Raw genomic sequence first — 19,666 nt, forward strand, 5'->3', positions numbered from 1 at the left:
GGATTATTCAGACTTTACCTGTAGTTCTGCAGCAGTTTGGTTACATAACGGCTGTCGTATTCTGTAGTGCCTTTCTGGTAAAGTTCATTCTGTGTCATCAGCCTCTCTAGCAAGGAAAGACCTACAAACACATTTACAATGCAAATTACAACATGAATCGAGTGTGTACTGTATGTGCAGGGCTCTCAAGTTAAATCAAAAGTTTGGAGTGAGATTACATCTGTTAGGGGAGGAGCCACTCAAATATTTGCAGCAGTGGCCCCTCGGCCCCGCCCAATTCTCTCAAGTTTTTGCTAGTAGTTCAATTTGACCTATTCTTCATAATTGACCAGCACAATTAGAAATTATAACAATTGGTAAATCTGATAAAAGACAGACAAATTCATCCAAATAAAATACAATGTTTTATATAGTATAAAAAAAAATAAAAAATTGGCCCCAAATGAACCAACTGAACAGAAGTGTTTAATGTACAGTACATACTGTACACATATAGTAGGATTGCAGAACTTTCCCAGAGCATGTATGTCAAGCTTTGTGTGTGTGTGTGTGTGTGTGTGTGTGTGTGTGTGAGAGAGAGAGAGAGAGAGAGAGAGAGAGTACACATTTCAACTTATGAATCGTGTTTTGTGTTTCACATTTGGATGCCTTGATGACAGGGGTAGGAGGCTCCCACTTAAAGCACTGTGGCTCAGGGCCAGCCATTTTCACCATCATGATGGATGATAGCGTTTTGTCCAGAGCCAAACTGTTCCTAGTTTTGGTTTTGTTCAAACCCACCATGGAGAACACTCTCTCTGCATCTGCATTTGAGTGGGAAAGCCACAGTGCTTTAAATGGGAGCCCCCGACCCCTGTCATCCAGGCATCAAAATGTGCAACAAACACAACAGAAAAAAAAAAAACATTCATAAGCTGAAATGTGTACTCTCTCTCTCACACACACACACACACACACACACAACTTGACATACATGTTCAGGGCAAGTTCTGCAATCCTAACTGTATGTGTACAGTATATACATTGAACAGTGCTGTTCAGTTGGCTCGTTTAGGGCCAAATTTCTTTTTATTTTTGATACATTTCTATTTTTGAAATACATTAAAAAATGTATTTTATTTGGATGAATTTGTCTGTATTTTATCAGATTTACCAATTATTATAAAATCTCTAGTACTTTCCTTAGTTTCAGGTAGCCAAAGTTAAGCTAAAGCTTCTGGTTGCAAAACAGTTCAAGAGTTTTTGACTGTATCAATAATAATTTAGCACAAATTTAGCATCAAAATGCTAAAAAAAAAGAAGAAGAAGAAGAAGGGGTTACAGTATTTATCAGGTCTTGCTCTTCCAACTTCCACTTTGTGTATGTGCATCCATGTTGCCTATTAACAAACGTGCTTGTAGCGGGGTCACGTAATTTACGCGGAAACAACAACATTCTAATTTCTGATTGGCTGGTAGGTGATGTAGCGTCTGGACCAATCAAAAACACAGTTTTTCATTTGATTTAACAAATCAATTATTCATTAGATTAACAAACGTTCACAGACCCCTCACCCAATAAACATACTGGGTGCCAAGTTGTCTGTGAACAGGGCCCAGGACCCTAGTTACCATGGCAACCCTGACACCAGATACATTTACGACCTAATGGAATGCGAAGCAGGGAAAATCACTGCATGTTCCATCGCAAGAGGCACAAGGCACAGTAGAAATTGACTTTTCTACTAATTAATTCATAGGAAAACCTTTCTTTGAATTAACAGTGTATCCTTCAGGTCATGGTGTATGTTGTCTTTGATATTTTTAGATAATTATTCATATTTCCCTTATGAGCTGATTCGCTACAGTGACATTTAACTCTGTATAACTCGAGACAGCTATGAATTTTAATTGTTCATTAATTGTATAGGTTATAGTGGGACATGTTATCCATTACTTCTCAGCGTGAGAAATACAAGGTGTGAGCGTGTGAACTGGTTGAAATGCGTGTGTCTCACGGTAAATGCATGAGACTTGAAAGCCCTGGTATGTGTGTCTTTATTCGTCTCACCAAGTCCATATTTAATGGCAAAAGGAGATCTCAAGATTGGCCCCAGCTGCTTGGGATCACCAGCCAAAACAAGCTGTCCAGTTTTTGCATTCAGCAGTCCTACGCACACAAAGATGAAATGCTACAACAGACTGATTTCAAATGAAAGATCTGACAGTTTTCCCAATGTTATTCTATGAAGCACTCCACCTGCCACACTGATGATGGTCTCTGGCTCCACAGCATGTCCTGCCTCATCCACAAAGATGTGCGAAAAATGACCCACAGGAAAACCCCCACTGACCAGCCTACCAACACACACACATATAGTAAACACTCTTTATCTTTTGACTGCTATGATGTGTATGTGGGAGAGAGTGACTTCATTGTGTTTGTAGAGGATGAAGCCCTTCACCTGCCTGCGGTGACCAAAGTGCTGACCAGGATCTTGTAGCACACTAGATTCTCTTTACGTGGGAAAATAATGTGGTCTCCCTCCACATTACTGTTTTTCTAAACACAAAAAGACAGTCAACAATGACAACAACAACAAAAACTACACACAACTCATTCTCAAAACATCTCTCTCTCTCTCTCTCTCTCGTTACATAAAACTATTTACATTACATTTGAATGAGTTAAAAGAATGTCAAATTCTGCCTACAATTTGCTGTTATTAAAATTTAAATATGCGTTCACTTTAGCCTTTTGAACAAATGGTTCAAATATTTGCAATGTTTCTTACACTATTTCATAATGTTAAAAAAAATCACATACATATCGAGCCTCGTTAGCTCTGGGAAAAATAAAAAATCAAAGTGAACATTTTTACATTTAACTTTGCAATGTATTTTTTTTTTCCATTTATAGCCAAGAAAAGCAGAACTGAGTGATACAGCTGACTTATTTTTTATTATTTAAATATTTATATTTAGTTTTATATTTTTATTTTTAAAAAAATGAAAGGTAAAATGTACCATTGCTATTTTATATTTTCCATCAAATCTTCCATTTTTTATTTAGTTCATTTAATCAAACCTTTAATTAACAAATAAAGTCAGACTAGCACTAACCTCTAGGACTTTAGGGATAACTTTTGGGTTGCGTGAACTAGCATAAAGTCTGTATATTTTCCGTGAATCAACATGTTCACTAGTGATCAACTTTTCACACAGTTGATCAGCTGCACTGTTAGATGGAGCACAAGCTAGGATATAGGCATCAGGTATATTCTTCTCCACCTGTGAGATGAAAAGAAAGTGAAATAGTCAATTAAAATTGCTGTTTTGCTTTTTCAATTTTGCATAGAGACAAAATGAGATGATTTGCATGTAGGTGTGTCTGTTGGGTGTATATTTATTTGAGCATGATAACCAGATTTACCTGTTTGATGGCCTCCACTATCGTGACAGTTTTACCAGTGCCAGGAGGTCCAAACACCAAGTACGGAGCCGGCTTGGACGTACCGGCCACAATGTTACATACTGCAGTTTTCTGTTCATGGTTATTGTCCAGCTTTTGATCAAAGAGCCTGTAGATACCCCCCACCCCACACACATATACACATCCCGCTGAAATATTCCATAAAGTTTCTCTAAAATTTCACTTTGTTCAGTACAGATGCGTCTTACTGACCTCAGTGTAGTTGGAGACGCAGGGGTTACGTCCCTTGAGCCCACAGGGAACAGCACATCTCTGAGCTCGTGCTGGACCGCCATGTGTACTGCTCTGTGTTGCAGTCTTAATGGGAGACGATTCACTGTGAACTCCACACGGAATTTCATATTATCTATGAAACCGTCAAGCAGCCTTTACACATAAAACACAGACACACATATACACAAAGTTTAAATCTGGTCTTCAAATAAATATGCAAAATAAGACCAAATGAACATGGCATAATTTTTGTAAACCTTAAGTATGTAAAGCCTTTGATGTTTGACTTTGACACTACTGTTCAAAAGTTTGGGGTCTGTAAGATTGTTTTATGTTTTTGAAAGAAGTCTGCATTTATTTGTTAAAAAATACAGTAAAAACAGTAATCTTGTGAAATATTATTACAATATAAAACTTTTCTATTTCAATATATTTTATAATGTAATTTATTTCTGTGACAATAAAGCTGAATTTTCAGCAGTCATTACTCCAGTCTTCAGTGTCACATGATCCTTTAAAAATCATTCTAATATGCTGATTTGCTGCTCAAGAAACATTTTTTACTATCAATGTTGAAAACAGTTCTTAATATTTTTGTGGAAACTGTGCTTTTGCTGGATTGCACATATGAAGAACCAATCATATTAGAGAAAAATAATGTAATGAGTCATGTTACCTTTGCCATGTACCTATTCTATATAAACTGTTGGATTCTCTGTGATTGGTATCAGGTCTTCCTAGCCGTGATTAAAACATATTCAAAGGCACTGTCTGGAGTCTGTCAGGTTACTGCATATTAGTTGAACGCTAAAGATCTTATATCTGATAGTGTTCATAAGGGGCGAGATATCGTACGATGTGGACTGGAGACGCAGCTAGATGATAAATTTGTAAGCATCAACTGGAGCCCCAAAGTTAACTTAAGTCAGGTGCGTAGGGGAAATCTACCACAGACCCTTTTCAGTGAGCCTTCTTCAGTATTTTTTTAGTGTGCTCCTTAGCTTAAAATACTTTGATTGGGCTGCAACATTTTAGCAAATGCCACATTTGTATTAATGGTAATCAAGAGTGTAAAAAGACATACTTCTTAGTCATTAAGTAATGATCAATTACATGTGCTGATTTTTTGCTGCTATGTCTTTAAGACTTATATGTAAATGCTCTCTTCACCAGTGAACTGAGAAACTGAGCTGCAGGTTTGCTGTCCAGTCAAAGCATAGTTTGCACTGGCCCAAGTTTTACATTATGTTTTTGTAGTACATAAGGCTCTTATATCTTGTATCTGGGACTTTGATTATCGACGATATCAACCCTGTTTTATTTAATACTCCTTCAGTGTTCTGATGTTCAAATGACACCTGTCTTAAACTCCTCACACTTCATACCCTCTAGAGAAGCTCAGTTTGACCTGATCCAGTTCTACTCTGTGGACATAGCCCTTGTATTTGGTCACAGTTGAGAGTTGGACCTCCTCACTCTTGGTGAGAAGCAGGTGATCTCCCCTCAGGACTGATGGTCTGTTCTCTGATACGCCAGGGAGCTTTAACACAACAAATACATTATAAGACCTCCAAACCTTATTCTTTCCAACAAATATAAAAGCACATTCTACTTAAAGGGACAGTTCACCCAAAAATGACACTGCTGTCATTTTTTTCTTTGTATCACATTTACTACATCTTTAGCGGAGTTGAAGATTAACAAATTAAAGTAAATAAGTCCCTTTAAGAGCCATGCACATGTCTATGCTATTGATACTCTGTATGTGTCTAACACAGGCTGCGTTCGAAAGCGTAGCTGACTTGTTGCCTCTCTGCCATATCAGACAATGATATTGCAAGCAACAGAAACTGAGGCAACATAATGGTTTAATGATCTACAACAAAATAGAGAGAGCTTTGGTGATAACTTAGCGAATATTTAATTACTACAATACAAATTTTCTGCTAGAAATTACATCAGAAGTGGAACAATTCAATCAAAACATTTACATCAAAACATGGACATTTACACACAAACTGACCACCAACCGCAATTTTCAGATGGCATCTTTATTTTGTACCTCAACTCATGAAACCGAATGCACAGAATCGTGGGATATCAAAGGCAGTGATGGATACATCTATGTTGCCTTCAAAAATCTCCAACATTGGAATTGGATGTGCTTCGTTGCCTTCCTACCTTGAAATGCATCCTCCGAAGGCAGCATTTTTTAGCTTTCGGACGCAGCCACAATCACATGCTTTAAATAACAATCAGTAAAACACTGCCACTCACCTCTAAGACCAGTAGTCGTTTGTTCTCATGGTCCTTCACCATGGACACATCATTTTTGTCATACCTCTTGATGTCCAGACACATTTGATCCTCCTCCAGGTACAGCAGTAAATCAAAGCGCTCCATATAGTTATGAAAACTCAGATCACTCTCCAGCAGTGACCTAAAAACCACCAAACGCCCAATGAAAACAGTAACAATAGCTTCTGCTATACATGTTTATGCAGAGAGCTGATTCTAGACAATTCAAAGACCAGTAACAGGGCTAAAACCGAAAAGCACAATTATGCAAAACTAGAGACCACCAACTTCTGTTCCTGGCGCCTCGGGGAAGAACGGTTGCCTTTTAGGACCTCCGCTAAGTCAGAGATGTAAGAAGGACGAGTGTAGTAATCCAGTGGCACCACAAACTTCAAAAGGTTTCGGGCAGAACTGCAAATGAGACAAAAACATGCAAATAAATAATTTCTGTACAAATATAAGCACAGGGAAAAACAACATAAAAAATTTAATTCTTAAAAAGAGTGTGTATCTTTCACCTCTCAGGTGGATCTCCCTCATCTATGTTGCACCATGCAGGTTCATATGTCTCAAGCCTTTTAGGTCTGAATGGTTCTTCGGGACCCAGCAGAGCTGCAAGCTCAGATCTGTATTCTGCCTGAATGAATCGAACAATGTGGAAAGGATGGGTGGCGGGCTGGGTGTTTTCCTTGAACTCAAATGCCAGAGTGGCTGGATAAACTCCTATTTGTTCTGCTTTGAATCTTAAGGTCACCTCATATTTCTCACCTTTAAAAAAATTAGAGAGAGAGCAACAGGTTGGGTTCAAACCTGTGGCACTCACCTTAAAACCACAACCAACAAGTCAAGGGCACATGCGCTAAGCACTGCACAGTGGCTCCAAAAAACATTTTCCTTTTATAATACATCAGAGACTAAAGTCAGAGACTAGCATGATACCAAATGAAACCTACAAACAACACCAACACCAATTTATCCTGTACACATGTAGTTTGGTTGCACTCACCTGGCTCCAGACGGAGTGGATTGTTGCGTGTGACTCTTCTGCTGTCTTCCAGAGTGAAATACTGAATCCAGTGAAGAGCAGTGTAGTATGTGAAATACACGGCCGCCTGACCCGTGTTCTCCACAAACAGCTTTAGTTCATGAATTTCTGCCTTCTCCACAAAGAGCTGAATCATGCCACCCTCTATCTGCAGTTCGGAGGACACCTGCACCCCACCTTTATCAGCGATAAACACAGACCTGGGAAGGAAAAGAGCATCAACAGAGCTAGTTTTCATACTCAGATGTTGTAAAACATAAAATAGGAAGCTAAAGAGCAATACTACATCGTAAATGACAGCAGGCTGTAATGTATGAAGGTGATACGCTTTGTATCTCTTTGCATTCTGTGTATTTTCAGAGGTTGGTTTGTACTCATCATACAGAGAGACCAGCTCACTTTTCTGTAGTGTTTATTCTGCGCAGGAGGTCTTTGGACAGTTTTCTCCTTCCTCTAACTCCATCTTCTGGCCCCGGCACTGACGGTGGGTCAGGAACCTGGGCACTAGCGGGTGGCGGTGAGCTACTATTACTCAGAGGGGGAGTAGCTTGGTTTTGCTGTCTGCGACGGGGTCTAAACCACTGATCGTGCTGCACTCTGACCTAGAAATTCCACAATTGGGTTACAAGTTTTTGACCATTATCTGCATGTGTACATCATGCTAACACATAGGGTATAACAGGGCTCAAGGGTCATGATTTTTTGTTTGCTCCAGTATTTCATATTTTTGCTTATTTGTGGTAATTAATAAAAGCTGAAATAAAATATAAATATTAGCTAGAAAACTTAAACTTAAAAAAAAAACGTACTACTGAAACAACTAACTGAAACATATAACAAGTGCAATTTGGAACCCAGGCCCGGTTCTACTGGGGTGCTAGAGGGTGCTAAATACCTTCAAAAGAAAGCAAAAGCACCCTCAATTGAAGATCTAGTAAACTATCCAGGGCGTATGTGTTTGCGCTCTGGAAAGAGTAAAAAGTAACTTTTTATGATGTGTTTTTGCAGCGTTGAGCAATGTAGCCAATCACAGACATATCTTTTGATTTCTAGCAAAGCCACTAAAAGGCAAGCCTGCAACCATTAGCCGAAAAAGCGTAACGGCTAAAGCTAACGCTTCCGGTCTGGCAGTACGTGGGAAGCAGACCAGAGGCCGTTTTTTTAAATGGATGTCAAAATGGAGGAGAGGCTTCACTACACTGAATAAACAGCTTTTTAGAGGAAACGGCTTATCATTTAATGAATCGACAGCCTATCTGCTAATCTTCAACATGTTTTACACTAAACAATACTTTTGGATTTAACTATTTTTAGAATTTACCACGAAAAAAATGCTGTTTTATAAGAGAAGTCACTGACTTTTTGCGACAGGTGGATTCAGCTTACGACACTTCCATTCATTCCTGTGGGATCCCTAAACAGCGATTGAGTGTCGCACAACTCTGAATGAAATTCAGGGCGAATTCCAAACGGAAGTGAGCATCCCTATGCCCTACTCCCTTCGAAGGGCAGAGCCCTTGAAGGGTGTTCTTTGAAGGGTGTAGGGCATTACTGTCTTGTATAAGCATTTGGAACTGCCTTGGTGAAGGGAATGACGGACCAAATGTTACCTTGACAACGCTGCGCGTGCGTGCAGCATTCAGCACTCCCACATTTATTGCAAATAAATATGTCTTATTATTTTATTCAAATATTGTCTAATTGTGTCTTGTTTACTATTAAAAGTTTTCAAACTAAACTTGCTTACACTACCGTTTCTATTTCTATCACTGACGAAAAATATGTTGTCTTACATTAAAATAGACAAATTTAATTAGCCTATTCTATTTATGTTTGTATGTGAACTCGAAATCAACCCCAACTTTGCTTTAAAAAGCATCGCAAGATCTCCTACCTGAAGATCACATGATCACAAACGGAAATCACTTCCGTGAAGTGACCATCACATGTTCCCTTAGCTAACGGACTTCTGGAAGGGCCCTTCGTGAAGGGATTAATTTGTTCACTTTCATTTGGAAAACGTCGCTATAAATGGCGTCCCCTTCCCGAAGTGCCCTTCAAGGGCGCAAAAAAGCCGTTTGGAATTCGCCCTGATGGCAAGGCTGTAATGTGATTGGTTATTAAGGGACACGTGATCCAAGTTAGCCGTTACGCTTTCTCCAATAGTAAGTACTGCAGACCCTCTCATCTCCCAATAGTAAGATAATCTCTTGCTGCGTCCCAATTCGCCTACTTATACTATGCCCTAAAGTATGTACTCTTTTTGTGAAGAAAAAGTACATTCTTTTGAGTATGTAGCAGAATAGTAGGCAAGCTTTGGGACATACTACTTCGTCATAACTGCATCTTTAACAGAAGCTCTGTTGCTTAGTTACGTGCATTCTGTCACCATTTAAACTGCCCTGTCAATCATCTTGTCTAACATTATCCATATTTTGTTTAATTTGATTTCCTACCGTACTGGAGAGAAATTAAGAGGCACATTGATCTGCCAGTCGCGGGTCTTTCATGCCGAGAACTCTCCTCATATGTTTTACATAATGATGCATTTAAAAGTTAATGACCAAACGTATCTTTATAAAAGTTCACAGTGTTGCTGCAGACAGCATTTCAATATTTTTTCAACGGGTTAGATATTGATTATTTATTATTCAAACCCCTTTCTCTACCTGTCCCATCGGTCTCACATATCTGCCATGTTTGTAGTTTTTTAACACTTTTTTTATGCGTGTTTGTATTTCTAATCGAATCCTCGTCCACCACGCAATGTGTTGTGGGCAATATTACACGTATCTGCACTTCGAATTTCTACCGGAAGCTGTCAACCATCCGGAATCTCTGGCATACTCATTTCAAAATACTATGGCTGTGTTCGAAATGGCGAACTTGTTTACTGCTTACTGCCCAGTAAACAGTGCATACTGCCTACTATTTTTTTTAAGAATAGTGTGTGAAACAGTATACAATAAGCAATAAATGTTTCAGAGTAGTATGCTTAAGTGCTGTCACATGACAAACACTGAACATTAATTCAGCACAGCTGTCAAGGTTGTTACCTTAGAAACAAATGAGCTAACTGTTCTTTTTACAAAGGCTTGTTAATAAGGCTTCATACTAGTAAACAATGCTATATTGCCCATTTGAACTCATTTCATAATTGATTAACTTTACATATTAGACAGAACTAAATCAACACTGAGCTGTCTTTATTGATATTTTTGGTAGTTACACTAAGTGGCGATATATTAAAAAGCGATATATTCTAGTTACACTAAGTGCAAATAATGATCAATTCTGTTTACACTAAAATAGCAGCATTTTCTTTAGCAACAGGAGTGTAAATAGTAGTTAGAATAGCTTCTGTACTGATTTCGGTGTACTTGAGTTATATTTAGCAGATTCTGCGAATATAGTAGTCATCCGGGTATTACATGCATACAGAAAATTTGCATACTATGCACAGCATACATACTGCATACTGCAGAAATAGTAAGAGTAGTATGATAGTATGGCATTTCGAACACAGCCTATGATTTGGGACATAGTAATTCTAATTTCGAATACTATTTAGGAAGGATAGTATGCGAATTGGGACGCAGCATCTGTTTCTAGAGTGTAATGGCCAATCAGAGACGTTTTAGTTGTTCACAATTGGTTCACCGCTGAAAACGCTGGAGTTTTTGTTCAGTGCAGTTCACTCTCCTGAATCATCTCCATACCAAAATGCAGACGCGATGTAAATAAGAGGTTTATTGTACAATTTTGAGAGCTTCATTGATTATAACGAAATTTTGTGAGATCGTGATGAACTAAGATAAGTTACGTTTTTTTATTGATTATAAATAGAGCGTGCTTTGCACGCTTTTTAGGCAGAATTTGTATTAAACTTTTGTTTTTCAGACACATACACACTGCAAAGCTTTGGGAATGACATCCGCATATTTATGCTGGGTTCACTCTCGAAATATCCGTGATTGATACTATTATGAAGTGATAACCATAGCAATGGACGGGACACCCTCAGTGATTTAATTCTGGAACCGTGCCTGGCCAAGCCTCCACAGACAGCGCGCGTTCATGAACCAAAAACTTTGAGATCTGGCCACATCAACCAGCAATTTCATTTAAATTCCAGCAATTTATGACTGGCTCGAATAGAGTCTTAAATCTGAGTTTTTTTTCTTCTTCTTCACTTAGTGTCTCGCATTTGAGAAGAACAGCAAGAGTCAAAACTAGTCCACAGGTTAGTAAACGTTGGCAACCTCTTTAAGTTATTCTTGACTATGCTGTATTGTGCAGGACATTGTATTGAAACTTATATTCTTAAAGACTTTTTTGAGAAAGTAAGTTAAATGACTGAAGAGTTAGATGTCGCCCATGTGTACACTGTAAAAAAATGTACCGTAGAATTTACAGGATGTTACTGGCAAAAAAGTTGCCAATAAAATCTTGTAAAAATGATGTTAATTGCTGTATGTGAAATACAGTAATTTGTAGTATTTTTACAGTAACATTGAATTAAACTTGTAGTTTATTTTTTGGGGAAGTCGTGGCCTAATGGTTAGAGAGTGGGACTCGTAACCCAAAGGTTGCGGGTTCGAGTCTCGTACCGGCAGGGATTATATGTACAGCGGAGTGAATATACAGCGCTCTCTCCTACCTTCAATACCACAACTGAGGTGCCCTTGAGCAAGGCACCGAACCCCCAACTGCTCCCCGGGCGCCGCAGCAAAAAAATGGCTGCCCACTGCTCCGGGTGTGTGTGTTCACTGCTGTGTGTTGGATGGGATGGATGCAGAGCACTAATTCTGAGTATGGGTCACCATACTTGGCCACATGTCATGTCATGTCACTTTCACTTCACTTTTACAGCAATATTTTGTAATTTCACTAAAGTACAGTATTTACCTGGCAACTAAAGTTGCCAATAAAATCCTGTAAATACCCCTAAATCCAAGATGATGTTTTAATAATTTAACAATGAAAATGCTGCAAAGAATAATTTTAACAGTAAATTGTAAACTGTAAAATATGGATTTAAAATGCATTATCATGAGCACTATCTTAATACATTTACAAATGAATAAAAACCAAGTCAAAGATGTTGCAAATAAATATTTATTAAAACTGGCAGAAAGACATCGCAAGGCTTTTACTGGTAAAAATAAAAATGTCAGTCTTTCAGCAGTTAAAATCTTATCATAAAAACAACATAGCATCACAAAATAACTAAATACTTGTTATATCACAAAAAAATAAGCCATATTCTGAGTAGAACATTAACTTTCTATAAAAATTAAGGTCAATCAACAGAATTCGTATAATTTAGGTTAAAAGGGATTAAAATAAAATGCTGGAATCAACATTATACCACAAATTCTGTTGCTTGAGCTTATGTTCTATTAAATTTAGAATATTCCTGCAAAAGACAATTGCATAAATACATACGGAAAGTCCATCAACTTTCTGAGATGAGCACACACATGAGGGTCGTCTCTCTTCTCTGAGACCTTTCCACTTGTTTTGCTTCTATGTATCCATCTTGTATCCAGTGAGTGTTGTGATTCCAACAAAACATCTGCACATAAAAACAAGCACAAGCTTTAGAATAAAGTTCAGTATTGAATGAAACTAGCTCAATAACATGAATGTAAAAATGCCACTTATACAATACAATCAGCATTTGCCAGTACTTAAACTAAATAAGTAACCTTTTTCATAAATGAAATTACTCAAGTAAAACGTTACCTTTGAAAAAATGCAAGTGTTCAAAAGATGCCTGCTCCCGGGACCCCAGACTGAAGTTAACCTTTTTCACAAATGAAATTACTCAAGTAAAACGTTACCTTTGAAAAAATGCAAGTGTTCAAAAGATGCCTGCTCCCGGGACCCCAGACTGAAGTTTTAATAAGACTGCAAATCCAGCCACAAAGTTGAGGTATGAATTCACAACCATCTGACCCTCGAAATGCCACTGGGTGCACCTGAAATGAATAAATATAAGCCATAATGTAACCTACAATACAGTATTTCAATATAAAATGTAATCTAAAATACAAGTTAATCAAATGATTTACAACAGAATTAATAAGAATACATTACTTAATATAATCAGCTTCAGAGAGTCTTGAAGCATCAAACATTTCTCCACATAAGCTGCTATTCTTTGCACCTACAAGAAATAATGAAAATTATCAAGTAACTTTTTTAAATGCATTACATAAATGAGACAAATTAACACCCAAAAAGGCATATATTTTAAAATAAACAAACTCTTACATTAGATTAATAAATTCAATTATAATAATACATTGTAGAACTGTACCACCAATCAAATTAAATCGTTTATAATGCAAAATTACAACTGTGTTATGACATTAATGTTTTATATTAATTTTTGAAATTACAAATAAGAAATGTTGGAAAACGTCTCAGGTTACACATGTAACCATGGTTCCCTGAGAACAGGGAACGAGACGCTGCGTCCTCTAGAGGGCGCTAGGGGAACACCTTCAGCGTGACCGGTGTCTGAAGCATGAATGAAAAAACGACAATGAACTTGACATTGGCAGGCGGCAGCCTATGACGTAAACAATAAAGCGAGTGCGGGTATAAAAGCGCACCTGTGGAAAACGTCATCCACTTCTTTGTGGCATGGCAATGAGATGCAGCGTCTTGTTCCCTGTTCTCAGGGAACCATGGTTCCCTTTCAGTCAGTCACGTTTGACGTTACGTCAGTCGTGACTGACGAATTGGGATCTCGCCCGAGAGCCCATCACCTTCGAGTGTTAACTAAACAAGCCAATGACAGTTGGCGTGCGTGTTTCGCCACGCGCACCCCGCCCCGCAGTGGGAACACTTTTTATACACACACGAGGAGGAGGGGATGACGAGACACACCTGGGATCAATGAACCATCATGGGGAACACCTGGGACAAATTAAAAATGGGAAAGGAACACCTGGGGAGCAAGACACAGACAAAACATGGAACAGAGTCTGACAGTACCTGGGCTGAGAGAATGAGTAGGCTCAAAGGAGGCTCAAACAAGAGCCTAACAACTCAAAAACTTGCCATTACACCAAGTCAGGAGCCTCCTTCACCAATAATGTAGATATCTCACATTATACACAGTTCCTATTCTGTGAAATAAAATAAAACAAAAAAGGAATTCTGAAAGAGAAAGCACTCCTCGTCAGATTCCTTCCATGCCCCGCCTACAATCCCCGTGATCGGTCTGATTAACTGACTCAGCAGCCGTGAGACCCAAAACGCGGGTGAGAGGCGCTCAATTCTCAAAGAGAATCAGGCATATAGGCATTCTCAACGCGATCACATCTCGCAGCGTGGCTAATCTCCGTCGAGAGCCAAACACACTCTGTTCAAACACTAAATTCTCTCAAGAATCAGGCAAGAACAGAAACCGCCGCGAACGCATCGCATTAAGCTTGTTCAACTCCCTGGAGAGGCGAACGCGCTCGTGCAAACGCTGACAAACACTCGAGTACAGACCTCTGCTCTAGTAGTTCCGCGAATGCAAACAGTGAGCGCATCCTTATCCCTCGTGAGTCAAACGCATGTGCTTCCGTACACAAGGCTTGAAGACAAAGAAGAGGATGACGTTTTCCGCAGGTGCGCTTTTATACCCGCACTCGCTTTATTGTTTACGTCATAGGCTGCCACCTGCCAACGTCAAGTTCATTGTCGTTTTTTCATTCATGCTTCAGACACCGGTCACGCTGAAGGCGTTCCCCTAGCGCCCTCTAGAGGACGCAGCGTGGAGTTCCCTTTCGAAAGGGAAATGCTATGATACTTTTTAAACGTGAAACTAAACCGCCATTAGGTGGCAGCAAATAACTTAACGAGTGACTCAATTGAGTCATTCATTGTACCGATCCGTTCAAAATGCTGAATCATTCAGTAAAAACACAGCTGAGTTTTGCTTTGATCTTTGTTTGGAACGATTTTCGTTGGTGAAATAGAAGAACAGTCAATATTGTGTCAAAAAAGTAAGTAACTTAATGTTAACTAATTGTGTATTGAACTATGTAATATTTGCAATCGTGATAATCAGCAAAACAGCTCGCTTATGCTCCTTAACAACATCATATGTTATAAATACACTCAACAGTTTGAACATTTACCTAATGTTTCTTGTGAGTTTATGTGTGCCGTTAAGGTTATTTGTTTTGATGTTGAATGTAATAAAATCAGAATCAGTCTCGTGTTTCGATGCTTCCCTAGGTTTTTTTTTTTTTTTCACCCAAGTTTTAATCAGGCTAACTTGTCCAATCGGGCATGTAAAGATGTCTTTCACTAAAAAATTGTCCCAGACAAGCTTTAATCTCAGTACAACTACAGTGGCAATAGACACACATTTACATGTAACGTTAGTTTCTAATTATAGTAAGTTGTCACGTCAATATGGGACAGTTGAACACATATGAACAAATGAAAATTAAATTTTAAGTAAAATTAAGTGAACTTACCAGGAATTATGAGTAAAGCCTCTAATCGTTCTGGAGCTGCTCCAGTCGGCTGGATTTCAGATTTGAATGAAGCGCGCGCAATCCCATAATGCCACACTACAGTAAGTTAGTGTAAAAACCATGAGCTACAGTGACAACACCTGCTTCTTGTAAAAGAATTACAGTTGACATGGAAATATACTGTTAACAACTGTAAAACCTTATTTGACCTGTAATGCATTGCGAATTACAGTTACATCTTGAAAAATGTTTAAACAGTAATATTCTGTAACATTTTACTGTAGAAACTACAGCAATTTTTTGCAGTGTATAGCTAATATATATAGATTTTTACCAATGCTTTAAAGACAACCACAAGCCATTTTTACAATTTTGACAAAAACTGGCCTGAAAGAGCAAGTGACTGTTGCATCAGCTGACTTGAAACTGTTTCACACTTGCCCCAAACTAGCAGGCCTTCCTTATTTTATTTTATTTTATTTTATTTGAGCCATATAACCAACCCGTATTTATGACAGGGCTAGATAATCATATTTAACTGCAGGGTTATACATTACCCAGCCATTCATCCAGCCATTCATTCATTCATTCAGTCCAACTTTCATGTTAGTCATGAATATTTTGTTTAATGAATAATAATTCTACCTAGGAATCAGAGAAGTTAAAGGGATAGTGCCCCCATTGACTTTGGCTACCAGCAACTGTTTGGTTAACAATTCTTCAAAAAAAAAAAAAAAATCTTATTTTGTGTTCAACAGAAGAAAGAAACTCATACAGGTGTGAAAAAACTTGAGGGTGAGTAAATGATGACAGAATTTCCATTTTTGGGTGAACTATGCCTTTAACATATTAGATATTTTTACTGTTAAAAACAATAACTCATGCTCTTCATAGTTGCTTTTTAGTGTGTGTGTGTGTGTGTGTGTGTGTGTGTGTGTGTGTTGTGGCCAATGATCTGGTGTCCATTTGCCGTAACAGTTTTTACTCATTTTGTCTTCCAAAATGCCTCCACACACCTAATCTATGTTACAATATTATTTTCTAAATAGATGAGCACACGTTGTGTCGTTCTCTTTTACTGTCTTTCTCCAAAGCATTCCTCAGAGACAATAAGAGACTCCTTTTCTCAGAAGGCACTGTTGACCTTGTCTGAAATTGCAGAGTGGAGATTGGTATGGTTTTCTCACTTATTATTAACATTCAGTAGACAAGGTGAAGCCCAGGAAACTTCAGAGATTGAGGATGTGCTGTCTTGAGTAATGTTGATTTATTCTTTTGATCTGCACCGTCTTTTTAAAAATTAATTAGCTTTGGTGATAAAAGTTACAGTTTTACAGTTATCCAGTTGTCTTGGAATTGATACATCAACTAGGCAATAGACTAAAATTAAGTGAAAGTGAAAGTGACGTGTGGCCAAGTATGGTGTCCCATACTCGGAATTTGTGCTCTGCATTTAAGCCATTCAAGTGCACACACAGCAGTGAGTAGTGAACACACAGCCAGAGCAGTGGGCAGACATTTTTGCTGGGGTGCCCGGGGAGCAGTTGGAGGTTCGGTGCCTTGCTCAAGGGTCTCACCTCAGTCGTGTTATTGAGCGCTGTACATTCACTCCGCCCACCTACAATCCCTGCCGGTATTGAGACTCGAACCCACGACCTTTAGCTTACAAGTCGGACTCTCTAACCATTAGGTCATGACTGCCCCCTAAAATTATGTCATGCTATTAAATTAAGGCTTAATAATAGGCATAAAAAATTGCATCTATTGTAGAAGTTACAAATAACAATACAGGTACCATTATAGGTAGCTAAAAATGAAGGTTTTAAAATAAGCTGTGGCATCAAAAGCCGGTGTGTGTAAATTGCATAACAACTGCTGCAGGTCAAGAGTCAGTAGTTTTAAATGCACAGACTTTAGTGTTATTGTCCAAAGGAGTTTGTATCAACAGCTAATCAAGAAAACACTGAATCAGCTCTGATCCTAAGTTTCAGACTGATAAAAATGAAAGTATACTCTTTAGGCTTCAAATTCAGACAAGAGTACATGTTTTGCATTTCGAAAAAATTTATATTCACATTTCTGTTACATACTATTGACATACATTGTATGTAATTATGAGATTATCTATTTGTATAAAACCCCAACAGTAGACATGTTCAGACATGTTGCTGGGCGCGTGTCATAAAAACCACCATTTTATACAAGCCTAGCATATACGGACACTGACAATACAGAAACCAAACTAAATGTGTATCTAATAGAATTGCAGTGGTAATAAATACAATGTTCTTACACTGGTGTTGAAGTAAACATGTCCTGATCTGGTGATGCGCGCTTTGCTGCAATTTCTCAATACAAAGAGGACTGAAGAGAAGTTTGGGTCTCTTCTGACTCCATCCCTGTGAATAAAAATGCCTGAAAATAAATAAATGTAACCTGACAGAAAACTGTTTTGAAAACTGAAAAATGTTTGTTTACATAGCCTACTGATACACTTCCTGTCTTTTTAAATGAATTGTCTGTTTAAATGAATTCCAAAAATCGATAATTTCAGTGGACATAACTGGAATATTACAAGCAATAAAAATATTTAAATGAAGCTATGAAAACATGTTAAATGTTTACCCGTTTCGGAACTCATTATTGTAGATGTCTTTGAGAAGTGTTCTATCAGTAAAGGATCTCCGTTCGCTTTCCTCCAGAAACTCTATAAAGTCAAATCCAACTACACGCAAATCAGCCTTAGAGAGCTGATTATTTCTCTTTTTCCTGCTCATGTTTCTTAACTCTGGTTCCGTGAGCTCTGTGGTGATGTACAGATATCAGGTCAGTTATGATCTACACTGGTTTATATGAAACATGCGCAGCTGTTTCTGCGGAAGCGGTAAGAACGGAGGAAACGAAACTTAAGGTCTATTACGGTTGGATTATTCTTCTACAATGAAAACCCATTATATATGCACTTAGTTTACATCTGATAATAAAGGAGAACTATATAGGAAATGTACTAAGCGCTAGGGGCCAAAAAAATAAACGAAAGCACAAAGGGATGAGGGATGGGGTGCAATACAACGACGTTTCTTTAAATTTTTACATTATTTTGCGGTACATTGCCTTATTGCTTCCCATTCAAAGAAAACTGGGAACTTACATTATCAGGTAAAATTGCATTTTATTTTTGAAAAGTGGTACAGTAAACACTGATATACTATCTAATATACAGAACTTGTTGAAAATAATCTGTACCTTCCCCCTGTGTGTGTCTATATAATAATAATAATACTTTTTTAAGCACAAATGTCTATAAAATTAGTAGTATTCGGCAGTAGTATTAATATAATAACCCATGAGGTGACCCTCTCTAAGAGAGAAAAAAAAACTTTGATTAGGCTACTAATATGACTGGAGTCTTTTTAAACATTGTAAAAAAAAATTGGAAGTACAATTTAATCTATTATATAAAAAAATGTTTAAGGAAAAATAAGTGCACTATTGACTGCAAAATTATATTTTAATTTGCCTTAAACCGGCATGAAGGGATGCATTGCTCTTATCAAACACCAGATGTCAGTCTTAACCTTTTTTTTTCTCAATAATGGCCAAAAGTCTCTTGTAAATCAAAATGTATCATTAAATGCACTTGATTAAACATTTGAACATTCATATTATATAGTCAAATCTACATTTAGCAGGTCTAATAATATTAACATTCTGACCAAATAAAATTAGTAAGTATATGTACCTACTGTAGCATTTTTTAATTCTCTAAACCCTACACACACTCTCTGTCTCTCACTGTGATAACGGTGATATGAGTGGATAGATGTTAAGAGTGTGTCTGCCTGTGGTAAAGAGGCTGCTTGAGGTTCTTATCAGTTCCTGCTTTTGCCTCTTATGACCCAGACAGACTGGAGAGCCCCTCTTCAGCCGCCTGCCCTTCCCAGGATGAGTGCACCATGCTGGGCCAACACTCATCATTAGACCCTTATCTCCACCTGTGGAGGAATTCTCCAGCCATATAAGCAGTTCTCTTACTACTGTGTGCACGACAGATGAGGCCAAGTGTTCTATAGCCAGCATTTGAGTGTGTGTGTGTGTGTGTGTGTGTGTGTGTGTGTGTGTGTGTGTGTGTGTGTGTGTGTGTGTGTG

At 38.1% G+C, this 19,666-nt stretch overlaps 1 protein-coding gene across 1 annotated transcript in view; it reads right to left on the reverse strand.

Moving 5' to 3' along the window:
• LOC107679735 (putative helicase mov-10-B.1) overlaps positions 1 to 18,330 on the reverse strand; it is a 25,730-nt gene extending 7,400 nt beyond the window's left edge. The window contains exons 1-15 of the mRNA XM_016475378.1: positions 18,143 to 18,330; positions 17,811 to 17,916; positions 7,428 to 7,630; positions 6,990 to 7,228; positions 6,502 to 6,751; positions 6,272 to 6,394; positions 5,963 to 6,125; positions 5,071 to 5,225; positions 3,665 to 3,838; positions 3,413 to 3,560; positions 3,103 to 3,270; positions 2,445 to 2,542; positions 2,240 to 2,337; positions 2,051 to 2,149; positions 19 to 121 (exon numbers count right to left, since the gene is read on the reverse strand). Coding sequence (XP_016330864.1) covers positions 19 to 121; positions 2,051 to 2,149; positions 2,240 to 2,337; positions 2,445 to 2,542; positions 3,103 to 3,270; positions 3,413 to 3,560; positions 3,665 to 3,838; positions 5,071 to 5,225; positions 5,963 to 6,125; positions 6,272 to 6,394; positions 6,502 to 6,751; positions 6,990 to 7,228; positions 7,428 to 7,630; positions 17,811 to 17,916; positions 18,143 to 18,294 — 2,279 coding nt within the window. The 5' untranslated portion in view covers positions 18,295 to 18,330. The remainder of the gene's footprint in view (positions 1 to 18; positions 122 to 2,050; positions 2,150 to 2,239; positions 2,338 to 2,444; positions 2,543 to 3,102; positions 3,271 to 3,412; positions 3,561 to 3,664; positions 3,839 to 5,070; positions 5,226 to 5,962; positions 6,126 to 6,271; positions 6,395 to 6,501; positions 6,752 to 6,989; positions 7,229 to 7,427; positions 7,631 to 17,810; positions 17,917 to 18,142) is intronic.
• Positions 18,331 to 19,666: the final 1,336 nt, after the last annotated feature.

The sequence above is a fragment of the Sinocyclocheilus anshuiensis genome, unplaced genomic scaffold (assembly GCF_001515605.1).
Source record: "Sinocyclocheilus anshuiensis isolate Anshui unplaced genomic scaffold, SAMN03320099.WGS_v1.1 scaffold13, whole genome shotgun sequence".
NCBI classification, from domain to species: Eukaryota; Metazoa; Chordata; class Actinopteri; order Cypriniformes; family Cyprinidae; genus Sinocyclocheilus; species Sinocyclocheilus anshuiensis.